The sequence below is a fragment of the Micropterus salmoides genome, unplaced genomic scaffold (genome assembly GCF_014851395.1).
Source record: "Micropterus salmoides isolate LMB-PRFRI ecotype aquatic unplaced genomic scaffold, ASM1485139v1 Ms_hic_scaffold_17, whole genome shotgun sequence".
In the NCBI taxonomy this organism is placed as follows: domain Eukaryota; kingdom Metazoa; phylum Chordata; class Actinopteri; order Centrarchiformes; family Centrarchidae; genus Micropterus; species Micropterus salmoides.
In genome coordinates, this window is record NW_024040817.1 from 3,951,999 (window position 1) to 3,965,350 (window position 13,352).

Here is a 13,352-nt window from a genome sequence, read left to right on the forward strand (position 1 = left end):
TGACAGTTTTACGAGTGATGGCGGAACAAAAATGTGCTTGAATATTGTTGGAGTTGAGGAGCTCCGCAAGTGGCTGCGGAGGAAGCCGGCTGTGACCCACGGGAGGAGCGTGTGAGGCCGGCCAGCCGCCCGCTCACAGAGCCCTCTGCTCCCGCCGTCACACAGACCGCTGCAGCAACAACGGCAGAGGAAAACACAGCTGGAAGGTTTTCATACCGCTTATCTGTCTTTACATTACAGGAACGTTGAAACTTTTAACTTAAAAAAGAGAAAGGGGTGGGTGTGTGTGTGTGTGTGTGTGTGTGTGTGTGTGTCGCATTGAACATAACGTTGCAGCAGTTGTGTTTGGCGTCGCTATGACAACAAGCTACATACTATCTCTGGGTACTGTCTGCAATGGAAAACGGAGCAGGACCGAGTAGAGTCAGTCTATCGATTTGCACTATGGTAGCATTTTTCGGCAAGGCAGCAAAGATCGTCAGAACACCGGCAACAGTTCAACGTTTAGTCCTGATGGTAAGATGTGAAACAATGATGATGTTGATTTGGATCACACTACCTTGTTTCTTATGACCCGCCCTTCTCTGCTTCTGATTGGCTAGTAGTCCTTACCTGGGAACTGAGCATGTGCAACTCCCAACAAAGATTTTGTACAAGTAAGATGCATCACTCTGTAGCTGTCACGATCCTGCCCTGAGCTTGTCTGGGTTATATTATTTTGGCCATGCCTGCTCTGTGTTTTGATTTTGGGTTCTCTGTGTCTCAGTCCTGTCTGTCTGTGGTCTTGTATCCAGTCTTCTGCTTGTTCTGTGTGGGGGTTCTGATCTGTCCTGTTATATCGGTGTCTGCCTTAGTACTTGTTTAGTTCTGTTCCTGCCCCTCATGTGTTACATCTCTACCATCATGCTTGGGTTCTGTCTGTCTGTTAGTTGTCAATTTATGTTCTCCGCCAGTTTCATTAATTTAATCTGATTTTGATTATTTTGCTTTAGTCTCTGTGTAGCCTTCATTATTTAATTAATCCGCATCTTTAAGTTACTTCGTATCTGCCTTGTCTCGTATCCTAGTTCCAAGTTTGGTGTCTTAGTTCTTAGTCCTGTACCTTAGTTCATGTCTTAAGTGTTTACTCCTGGTCTGTGTACTTCTGTGTTGTTTTGCCCAAATCTGCTCTGAGTTTTGTTTTATCTTTGCTTCAGTCTGTGTTCCTTGTTATTAGTGTATTCGTATTCTGTCTGCTTGTGTCCGGATTAATTTGTTATTTTTATTATTCTGATCTGTTACTTCTTACTTTGATTTGTTTAGAGTTCAGTACTTGTGTTAGGTCTGCTCACCTCCAGTAATCTGCCTGCCATCCAGTATCTCTGTTTCTCTGCCTCGTTAACCCTGATCCCAGTCACCTGTGTTGTTCCCACCCTGCTCGTTAGTCTGTGTGTGTGTCTACCTGGTGTTTCTGTTTAGTCCTTGTCCGGTCATTGTCGCATGTCGCTTGTATGCTCAGTCGGTTGTCGTATGTTCTGCAAGTTGCTACTTTACCCGTTCTGTTTTTGGATGTACCAGTTCCTTGTACCCGTGAGTTTTTGTTCATGCCTGTCTGTCTAGCCCTGGATTAAATACTCTGGACCTCAGCTCTCTGTGTCATGCATTGCATGCTCTGCGCACCCAGCGAACGTGACATTAGCTCAAGAGCGGAGCGTACAACACACAGGATGAAAAGAGGAGCTGCAGCAATGTGCAGTATGAGGAAAAAATATGTTTTTTTTTGAAAATTATACCATGTAAACCTGTTCTGGTACAACCCCTAATTAAGATTTTGAACCTGAAAATGAGCATAATACCACCTCTTTAATGACGTGCCCGTTTCAAAATGGCAATGTTTCGAAACACCTGCCTTTTATTTTGAAAGTCTAACCGGTCTTTGCATATTTATTGATGCTAACTTTACCGGAAGTTGTATATTTGTTGTTGCTAAGCATTGCTAAGTTGACAATAAATGGCGCAAAAGGGGTACCCAGGGCGTTAAAAAGCGACGTCAAAGGGTCTTGACCAAGCGTCAATATGTGATGAGTCGGGAGTGACAATGTGTTTGTCAATCAGGCTAGCGGCTACTCGTATCTGCACCTCTGTGTACATTTAACCAGCACCGTTGAAAAAGCTTATTAGGAGTCGGCCTGTGCTGCCCCCAAGACCGGGGGCGTCGGTGTTCAACAGGTAGCTTAGCATAAAAACCTATCAACCGCTTTAAAGCTCACTTTGTGTTTGTGTGAGGATTCAACTATTTGTGGTTTTCTGGGAGTTATGTAAGGTTAAGTGAGTGAGGAGTAGATCTGGTCCTTGTCCCTGCTGGCAGGATCGAGGCTCTGGTAAGTGGAGTCTTCACCCGTGGAGACTGGAGTCCTGTTCTTGCGGGCGCCAGATAACTGAAAATAACACATATTTAACATAGTTAAAAGATCCCTGCTCTAATGGGGGCACTGTTTCCTGTTCTGATTCTGTAATTTTATTTTCTTGACCATTTTTCCTGCAGTATATTAGGAGATATCATTGACATTGAGGTTAAAAGTCAGAGACGGACTGAATAAAAGAGTTACCTCCACATTTCTGCTTTTTGAAGATCTGAGGTTTCTGTTTTTCATCCATTTGAAGAGCAGCAGCAGATAACCAGCCAACAGCAGGACAATCAGAACCACACAAACAACCAGAGGCACAAAGTAAACTGGGGAGAGACAGAGAGGAAAGGTGAGTAAGACGGCTGAGAGACAGAGAGGAAAGGTGGGTAAGAAGGCTGAGAGACAGAGAGGAAAGGTGGGTAAGATGGCTGAGAGACAGAGAGGAACGGTGGGTAAGAAGGCTGAGAGACAGAGAGGAAAGGTGGGTAAGAAGGCTGAGAGACAGAGAGGAAAGGTGGGTAAGACGGCTGAGAGACAGAGAGGAAAGGTGGGTAAGAAGGCTGAGAGACAGAGAGGAAAGGTGGGTAAGAAGGCTGAGAGACAGAGAGGAAAGGTGGGTAAGACGGCTGAGAGACAGAGAGGAAAGGTGGGTAAGAAGGCTGAGAGACAGAGAGAGACAGAGAGGAAAGGTGGGTAAGACGGCTGAGAGACAGAGAGGAAAGGTGGGTAAGACGGCTGAGAGACAGAGAGGAAAGGTGGGTAAGACGGCTGAGAGACAGAGAGGAAAGGTGGGTAAGAAGGCTGAGAGACAGAGAGGAAAGGTGGGTAAGAAGGCTGAGAGACAGAGAGGTGTGTTCAGGGTCTAAACAGAAGATAACTTATTGTACCGTAAGTGTCTCGGTGGGTTATGCAGAAAAACAGGGACTGGACCCAAACGCAGACAGAACAGGCAGATAAGGTTAACTTCAAATATTTGTTGTTTGTACATGCATATAACGGCAAAGCAACTGGGACCGAGATTGGTTTGTGTGCTATATTGTGGCAATACAGAAAGTCAGTGATAATGTGAATTCCTGGATCGTGAATGTTCTCTAGGGGTCCCACTAATATTTTTTGTTAAAGTGTACTGAAGTAAAATATCACACAATATGGTTGAGCTATATTTGAGTCAAAAATGTTATAAATGTAGTTACAAGAATAAACTTTCCACTCGTATCTTAAGATATTTGATTTGAAAGAGAACCTATTAAATTGTAATTATCTAATTATCTATAAACTCCCCTGCTCATTCATTTGGTTCCACCTGCAGGATCTGTCTAATTCTTTAGTATTTGGGTATTAAACGTTCAGTATGTAAATTCTAGTGACATCTACTGGTGAGGGTTGCGAATTGCACCCCCCTCCACTATCCAAGCGAGCAGTATAGCTACGGTGCCTGAGACAGGACAAAGATGTCATCTATGAGATAAAAGACATTGCCAGTCAAGAAATGAGGTTTCTTTAGATAGATGTGTTAAGAAATGATATAAATTATGTAAAACCAAATGTTTTTTTGAATGTTATTGTTACTTTTTCATTAATAAACAACAGCCACATGAAGAAATGAAGAGCTACATGATGTCTCATAGTCCTGTAATACATTATTTTACATCTTGGGAGGGTTGGCTCATCTGGACTAACATAAATAAATGAAGAGGATCTCAAACACTATCACATCTAGTGCATGAAGTATGACCACTGACAGATACCAGGACAATGTAAGCCTCTCTGTTTCTGCACCACAGTCCAATATAAACCACATAATACATGAGGTTTACAAAGGCATTGGCTGGTGAGGATCAAGGCTCCTCTCGCTTTGCTAAATTAGATAAGCAATCTGCAAATCTTACCAAGATGTCTCTTGAATTTTTTGAAATACAACAGAAACACAAAGTAGTACTGACAGCCATAATTTCAGCTTGTGGTAAAACGCTGCGACATTTTAATGGGCATTTAGCATGTGAAAGTACAAATTACATATTTGTGTGCACAGTGGGAAGCACTATCCAATAATGTTTTTTTAATGCAAATTCAGAAAGTATTCATTATTGGTCACTTGATAGGCACACTGTCTTGTTATATATATATATCACCGTATGTCAGGAAGGTAACTGCACATTTCTGTCCACGTAAGCCATAGAGCGCTGGAGAAGAGAACTACATGAAATTACAATCCAACTACGTGTTTTTTCAAAGTTTAGCTGCTGATCTGAGCTTCGATGCTGGACGCTGCCGTTTTATTGCCAATTAGCAACCAGCTGATTCTCACAAATGTAACATACAAAGCCAAAACAGAGCGCTGGGGGGGCAGAGAGAGAGAGAGAGAGAGAGAGTGAGTAACTACATGAAATTAATCCAACTGACATAACACCACAAGCCAAAGCACAGCGCTGGAGAATAAACCAATCCAACTAACAATACATTTTTTTCTACCAGTCAGTAAAACTTTAGCTGGCTGATGCTTCTATGCTTTAAGCTAACGTTACGGTTTTATTGCCAATTCACGTTACTGATCAGCTGATTGTCTCGCTAAGTAACCGGCAAAGCTAAATCACAGGCTGGAGAATAAGTAGGCGCCAAATTAAATTAAATGAATTCGTACTGCCCCGAATTCCTTTGTGTTGACAAATAAATACTGTCTCCTTATAACTTGGTTATTGCTTTGTTTAATTAAATAATCTTTAAGTTACATAACAGGTCTCTCCACTCCATTTGAATAGTTATGTTACCATGTTGTTGTTGAAAAGAAGAATCCATAAAGAAGTTAATTTTGCAGTGCTTTAATTTTCAGCAAGGATCCCTGACATTTCTAACCAATGCTCAATGCAACACTTTCTGACACTTCCTTTAGAAATGATAAGATAAAGAAAAACATCCTATACTACTTGATTAATTTTCCAGCTCGTATTTAATGTTAAATAACAAATTTTTCCAGCTCCTGAGCAAATGATTGTTTTAAAGAAATAATCAGTTATCTTCAGTCTCCTCATGGAACCAGAGTTCCCCCAAGAGGACAAAATAAGTATTACATTACATCGTTCTGAAATGCTGTTTAATCTTAACGTTTATTGTTCATAATATGATGCCATGTTCGTATAACTTGCTCTCATATATTTAAGAAAGAATGTTTAACAGTCAGTATTATCCAGGAAATATTGAGTTAAGTCTCTTTCATTCTGAAATCCTGAAAATGTGTTTAACTGGTAACGATTCCAATCATTACAACGATTAAGTAATTGTTTCCTTTTTATCAAATGCTTGGAGCTAAGAACGGTATAACTGTTATGACAATTAAGGTTTGATTGTGGGAGGACATTTGATTAAAATACGCAAAAATAGAGGTCCAAATAGACATAAGTTATCAGACTGAAAGCCCCCCCTCACAAAGGAAACAAGCCCTCAGGGGAACAAGGCCCCAACAAACAAAAGCAGTGATACGCGTTCGCTCACTCTCTTTGCTCTTCTCCTCACTTCCCGTGCACTTCGGCACGTGCTCAGCGTGCTCCGTCTCCCGGCAACGCCCTAAAAACGCCCAGCTTGCTGTGAAAACTCCTTTGTTCTTTTCAAGCCACACACGCGAAGCGCCGCGACCTCTGCTTTTCCCTCGTTTCCAGCAACTTACTTGCTTTTTATTTTCTTTTGTTTTGTTTGTTAGAAGTTATCAGACTGTTAAGTTACACAATTTTAATTCAAGAACGACCAAGTTCTTTTTAAGCTTTATTCCGTCGAGCTAACTTACACTGATCCCCAACGCCCAGGTCAACCACGTGGACACGCCAGCAGTAACAAAGGATGACCAAACCTCTGACCCGAGCCAGGATTTGAAAAGGCCCCACTGCGAGTTTCTTCAATAAGCCGACAAAAGACGGGCCTCCGGAGCAATTCCCTGGCAGAGAAAGTGGCCAGCAGACGGCTTTAAGCAGTCCTAACCGAGAACGCACGGAACTCCACCAACATGAGGCCGCCGACCAGCAACCCGGCTGGGAGAAACGACAAGCAGTAAGACCAAACCAAGGCATTCTGTAATCAGTGATGAAGCCATTGTTTATTTCTTTGATGTATATTTAAGCGCATTTATATCCACCTTTAGCTAGTTAATAAATTTCACCATAATCACAGGAATGGTGTGTGTATTGTTTAACTCCAAGTCCCTGTCACGAGAATTTACCCCTTTAATATGAGATTGACTGATTGATTTAAGATAATTTAACGATTAATAACTAACTGATCACTAGTGAAAAATTGTGTAATTATTAAATTTTAACATTACTCAGGGGTCCGGAGACCCTGAGTGAACTGAATCTCCGGTGGTGCCCTTTCTCGAGGTATGAATTAATATTCCCTGAATATTAATAATTCGTAATTTGTATTACAAAAGTAGGTATGCTACAATGTTGACTGTATGTTTGTCTACGTGTTGCACCTTATCACCACAGCAAATTCCCGTATGTATAAAACACTACTTGGCAATAAAGCTCCTTATGATTCTGAATCAATGAAACACGAGAGGTGTTTTATTTTTATTGGCCAACTTTTGAATTGAACCTCAAATTGAGTATTTTGTGTTTGCTTACTGGGATACAGAAAGATGGACTCCTGGGAGATTTGAACTGAGATAAAGACTCATTAATTGCTGGTTGAACTGAGGGTTTTGTATTGAGCACTTACTGTATAACACACTGTGGTGAACTGTGTTTTTTCTTGTGGTCTGTAGGTAGGCCTACCTGATGATATTATATCATAGTATTTAATGGCATGACTTAACTCAAATTATCTTTCTCATATTGTTATAATTTAATATATCTTCTCCTCCATAGCTTATAATAATTTATGCATCACCTAATTTCATCATAACACTGGCCTGACTCACAAGATAGAACAGTGGATGTTTAATCTATCTAATATTGTGTTGGTCACTAGACACTGGACACTGATTTACTGCTTGTCCGTTTTGAATAATACAGGAGGTAAAGAGCTTAAAAATGAATCGCATATTAAATCGCAATATTGGTTAAAAAAAAATCACAATTAGATGATTTTCCAAATCATTCAGCCCTACAGTGTACCCATGTTACTTAGTACATTAACACAAGTTCTGTAACTAGGATAAAATTTGAGGTAGGTTTACTTTACTTGAGTGTTTTCTTTTCATACTACATGACACTACATCTATCTGACAGCTTAACTTACTAGTTACTTAACAGATCAGGATTTCTGCACCAAATTTATGAATAGTTAATAAAATGTGATGTTTTGTTACAGATTAAACTATCCAACAAGTACAGCTTAGTTAGCAACTATTTTGATGGTTGAAGTAATTCTTCTTTTTTCCTGTAAATCATCTGATGGTTCAGCTTCTCACGTGCTGCTTTTCCTTTGAATGATTGTGATAATTGTGATACTTAGACAGAACAGCATTGTGAAGCTGTCACTTTGGGCTCTGGGTAACTGTGATGGCGTTTCACTATTGTCCGAGTCTTTACAAACCAAACAATTTATCAATAATCGTCAGATTAATCCAGAATGAAAATGATGATTAGTTGCTGTCCAACACAAAATAGTTGAAAATGAGCTCGAGCTCAACAACTACAGCAGCAACATCCTGCTTTAATGCACGATGAATAATAATGTGATGAAAGAATATTTAATAACACAACAAGCAGACGGACGTTTTCCTCATTATACTCACACACTTTTAATGAAGTAACATTTTCACTGCAGGACTCTTACTTGTTCTAACTCATCGGGGTAGTAGTACTTTTACCCAATTATTAAGTATCTGAATACTTCCTCCACCACGGACTGTACCTGTACACTGCTTGGTGGTTTCAGGGGAAGCTGAGGTAGGCGTGGAGCTGGTGGCTGGATCTGTGAACAATGAAAACACAAAAAAGCCAATCAGACATCGAATCAATACTGACATCAATAAATCCTAACAAGAGACATGACAATCTGCTCTGGATGGATTCAGATACGGTTGAGAATTGAGATTTTTGTTTCTGTTGTGGACAGCATAAAGTTTTCACCAAAGCAAAAGAGCTCAACAATAGAGAGCCTGATGGCCCTTTCAGATAGGAAGCAATTTGCGCTGTGCTGGCTGCAGCGTTCAGCGCAAAACCGCTTGTTTCAGCGCAAAGGTTTTCTCTAAGGGATGGTTCAGGACTCACCTGAGCCAGCCCTAACTATAAGCTTTATCAAAGAGGAAAGTCTTAAGCCTACTCTTAAATGTGGAGATGGTGTCTGCCTCCTGAACCCAAACTGGAACCTGGTTCCACAGGAGAGGAGCTTGATAGCTGAACGCTCTGGCTCCTAGTCTACTTTTGGAGAATCTAGGAACCACAAGTAACCCTGCATTCTGGGAGCGCAGTGCTCTGGTGGGGTAGTAAGGTACTATGTAGTATTTCTTTTCATATTTATGCTGATGACACACAAATATACTTGCCCGTCAGATCCACAGACCCTGGAATGCTGAGTTCACTTAACAACTGCCTTTGTGAAGTTAAAAAATGGATGTCAAATAATTTCCTCCAGCTGAACTCAGACAAAATAGAAATCCTGGTCATCGGGTCTCAGCAGATGGCAAATCAAATACTGCCATCTGCTGGTTCCCTAGTAAATCACATTAAGCCTGTGGCAAAGAACCTTGGTGTTTGGTTTGATAGTAATTTAAATTTCGAGCAGCACACCACAAAGCTTGTTCAATCATGTTTTTATCAACTTAGAAATATAGCTAAAATTCGATCTATGTTAACTTTTAAAGACACCAAGACCATTTTACACGCCTTCATCTCATTACACCTGGATTATTGCAACAGTCTTTTCATCTGTTTAACCCAAAAATCTATTGATCGACTACAGACTGTCCAGAACTCAGCTGCCAGGCTTTTAACCAGAACAAAGAAATATGACCACATTACTCCTATTTTAGCTTCATTAAACTGGCTCCCAGTATGTTTTAGAATTGACTTTAAAATTCTATTGATCACTTTTAAAGCTGTTCATGGCCTCTCGCCTTGTTATATTTCTGACCTTTTAGTCCCATACGCACCAGCACGTACCTTGAGATCCTCGGGCAGAGGACTGTTGTCTGTTCCAGAGTCTCAACTGAAAACTAAAGGGGACAGAGCGTTTGCTGTCAGGGCCCCGAGGCTCTGGAACAGCCTGCCCGAGGAAATCAGGTCGGCTGAGTCAGTGAACTCTTTTAAGTCCCTTCTTAAAACATACTTTTATAGGAGAGCCTTTCCCGATCTTATTTGACTTTATTTTATCCCTTTTATTTTATTCTATTTTACTAATTTTATATTTATCTTAAATGTGTATTTTAGTCTTTTCAATGTTTTCTTGCTTTTATCTTGTATTGTTTTTGTATTATTGTCTTGACACTTGTTAAAGCACTTTGTAACTTGTTTTTGAAAAGTGCTCTACAAATAAAGATTATTATTATTATTATTATTATTATTATTATTAAATGATCTTTGTTGGGAGTTGCACATGCTCAGTCCTAGTTAAGAACTACTAGCCAATCAGAAGCAGAGAAGGGCGGGTCAGCGAGAAGCAGGTAAACAGTTTGGGTTCAGCTGTACATGTTGCTTACCAGCTTGGCAACATGGACTGGAGCAAGAGTTTCAGAGTGGTGAGTTATTAATCTGTAACAAAAGTATCTTTCATCCATAAAGTTTTAACTGAGCTCTGTCTCTACATCACAGGAACAACTTTATGTCCACTGACTGCCTGGAGGGTAGCTAGTGTTTGGAAGGGAGAGGAGAGCTGTTTGCTGCAGCTCACTGTTTTTCCACCGCTGTTTTTGAGGGCGTGTTGGATATTAGTAGCTAAATTCATGTATATCTAAGTTCTTTTCAGACTTTAAACTCAGCTAACGGATGAAATTATCATCACTGTAAAAATCCGAGATAACATAAGATAGCATTAAAGAATTCCAGAAGAGAGTGTCAGTAGTTTTTAATGATATCCTCTGTGCATATTTAGTTTTCTGTTTAAAATTGCTGCAGTGAACAGTCAGGTGCACAGAGTGCAAGGAGACGCCATGGTGTTTTGGCAAAGTGTGAGGTACTCTGAATGATTGCTGACATTCGTGCATAATGCCGAATGGCTGCGCTCTGGCACTGCCAAGGATAACGCCAATGGAAGGATTACAGAGTGTCCATGAGGGACCATGATGATGACTGGCTAATTCTTCGACTTAGATTCCCTAGAGTCGTGTTCTTGGATCTGTGTGCTAAACTGGGTCCAGCATTAGACAGACCAACCTGGTGGAAGCGTGCCATCCCAGTACAAATACTACAAGTAGGCTATAACACTGTTTCTGGCAGTCGGCTGTTAGCAGCAGGAGCAGACTATCAGACTGTGTCTGATGGGATGAACAATATTTAGTGTTTACCTTTACACCTAAAGCCTTTGTTTAGAATAATATATCTTTTCTTTTGTTTATGAACAAACAAACAATATGTGCTTTATAACTTCCATCTCACAAGCACCTCAGAAAAAACTCTTTCCCCCCTCTTTTTTGACATCCACTTTATGTCAGACCATGTTTTCTTTATTTCAGCTATTACGAGTCTCTGAGCCGGCTGCATTAACTGCCATTGTGACACTCTGCCACTCCATTGTTGTGCGTTTGTTGCTGATCCAAAAGTTCAAATCATCGAATAAAATATTTCTCCTCTCCTCCTCCTGTTATTTGGACCATAGGAGGTGACACTGGCGTATTTATGGTCATTTGCATAATACTTTATGGGAGGAGCCAAGGCATGGTATGTGCATGTGCGCTCAATTTCACATTGATTGGGATGTATGAAGGAAAGGTGCGCAGGACCTGGCGTACGCCTGGTTTTTATACATGTGGATTTTTCTGTGCTTACTACTTTTCAAATTCTGTATATATACGGCATCTTTCAATGTGAAAGCTGCGCAGTCTTTTATACATGAGGCCCCATGAGAGGGAGAGAGAGAAGCCATCGCTAGCTGCTAAGCTAAAGTCGCTAACAGCTAAGCTAAAGTACAGTAGCATAAGCTCCCAAAACTCTTGTAAACAACTATGAAATTTAACAAGAGTCGCTAAAAGATGGAAAGAATAGTGAGTGCTTAGGCACAACTACTGTAAGAATAAGTGTTTCGCATATAGTTAGCCGCTGTAATGACAAATCTAACACATTAACTGGTATTTAGTTAAAGCAGCAAAACACGCTACCAACACACAAGCACCGGAAACAGAAATAAGTCAATAAGCTTACCGCAGCACGTGAGCTGACAGGACTGAAACATGGAGAGCACGGCTACGCTCACAATTCTGAGTTGTCTCACATCTTTCTTATCAATTTACAAAAAGTAAATTTACTCATCATATTACAACAGGGTTGTAAAACTAAATGTAGTTATACACTCCAGTGTGTATAATACACAACACTCCAATTATGGCATGCATCTGACATCTAAAAAACATGATTTCAACATGTATACAGTGATGCTCAAAAGTTAGTGAACTCTTTAGAATTTTCTATATTTCTGCACAAATGTGACCTTAAACATTCTCAGATTTTCACACAAGTCACACAGAATAGAGGAGACAAAAATACTTTAGCCTATTTGTGGTAAAAGTTGGAAAAGGTTACAAAACCATCTTTTGGACCCCACCAATCCATTGACAGAATCTTTACAAACCAAACAATCAATCGATTCATTGAGAAAATAATCGTCAGATTAATCCAGAATGAAAGTAGTTGCTGTCCAACGTTGTTCAAAATGAGCTCGAGCTCAACAACTACAGCAGCAACATCCTGCTTTAATGCACGAGGAATAATAATCTGATGAAAGAATATTTAATAACACAACAAGCAGACGGACGTTTTCCTCATTATATTCACACACTTTTAATGAAGTACCATTTTCACTGCAGGACTCTTACTTGTTCTAACTCATCGGGGTAGTAGTACTTTTACCCAATTATTAAGTATCTGAATACTTCCTCCACCACGGACTGTACCTGTACACTGCTTGGTGGTTTCAGGGGAAGCTGAGGTAGGCGTGGAGCTGGTGGCTGGATCTGTGAACAATGAAAACACAAAAAAGCCAATCAGACATCGAATCAATACTGACATCAATAAATCCTAACAAGAGACATGACAATCTGCTCTGGATGGATTCAGATACGGTTGAGAATTGAGATTTTTGTTTCTGTTGTGGACAGCATAAAGTTTTCACCAAAGCAAAAGAGCTCAACAATAGAGTGCCTGATGGCCCTTTCAGATAGGAAGCAATTTGCGCTGTGCTGGCTGCAGCGTTCAGCGCAAAACCGCTTGCTTCATCGGGGTAGTAGTACTTTTACCCAATTATTAAGTATCCGAATACATCCTCCATCAGCGACTGTACCTATATACTGCTTGGTGGTTTCAGGAGAAGCTGAGGTCAGTGTGGAGCTGGTGGCTGGAGCTGTAACATCAGAATACGGTCTAGACCTGCTCTTTTATGAACAGCGCTGTAAGATAACTGTTGTTGTGATTTGGCGCTATATAAATAAAATTGAACTGAATTGAATTAAAGACCTTACATAACATGTTGATTCCACTTTCCGACTTAAGAGAACATGAACCCACACCGAAGTCGGAAGAACAACTTCACAACTCTGGAAATGGGACTATCCAAGGAGCATGTGAATGCACCGTGAACTGCTATTTGCAATTTGCAATCCTCACCACTAGATGTCACTAAAACCTACACACTGAACCTACATTAAAGCAACATGATGTGTAACGTAACAGACTTTGAGAAGAGACTTTTATTTTGAAGTTGATTGATGATGTACTTAGAAGCAATAAGCTATCATCCCTGAATATTGCGTCATTATTAGCATCATTATTTCAACTACAATAATGTAATATTTATCTGTGCTACTTTGTGTTTATTTCAGTT

General features: G+C 40.3%; 1 protein-coding gene across 3 annotated transcripts in view; it reads right to left on the bottom strand.

Annotated features, from left to right (window-relative positions):
• Positions 1 to 1,854: 1,854 nt before the first annotated feature.
• The window catches only part of LOC119907221, a 35,727-nt gene continuing 24,229 nt past the window's right edge, over positions 1,855 to 13,352 (bottom strand). For all 3 annotated transcript variants that reach the window (XM_038724931.1, XM_038724932.1, XM_038724933.1), the window contains 4 exons: positions 12,427 to 12,486; positions 8,235 to 8,294; positions 2,589 to 2,713; positions 1,855 to 2,417 (listed from right to left, as the gene is read on the bottom strand). In XM_038724931.1, coding sequence (XP_038580859.1) covers positions 2,304 to 2,417; positions 2,589 to 2,713; positions 8,235 to 8,294; positions 12,427 to 12,486 — 359 coding nt within the window. In that variant the 3' untranslated portion in view covers positions 1,855 to 2,303. The remainder of the gene's footprint in view (positions 2,418 to 2,588; positions 2,714 to 8,234; positions 8,295 to 12,426; positions 12,487 to 13,352) is intronic.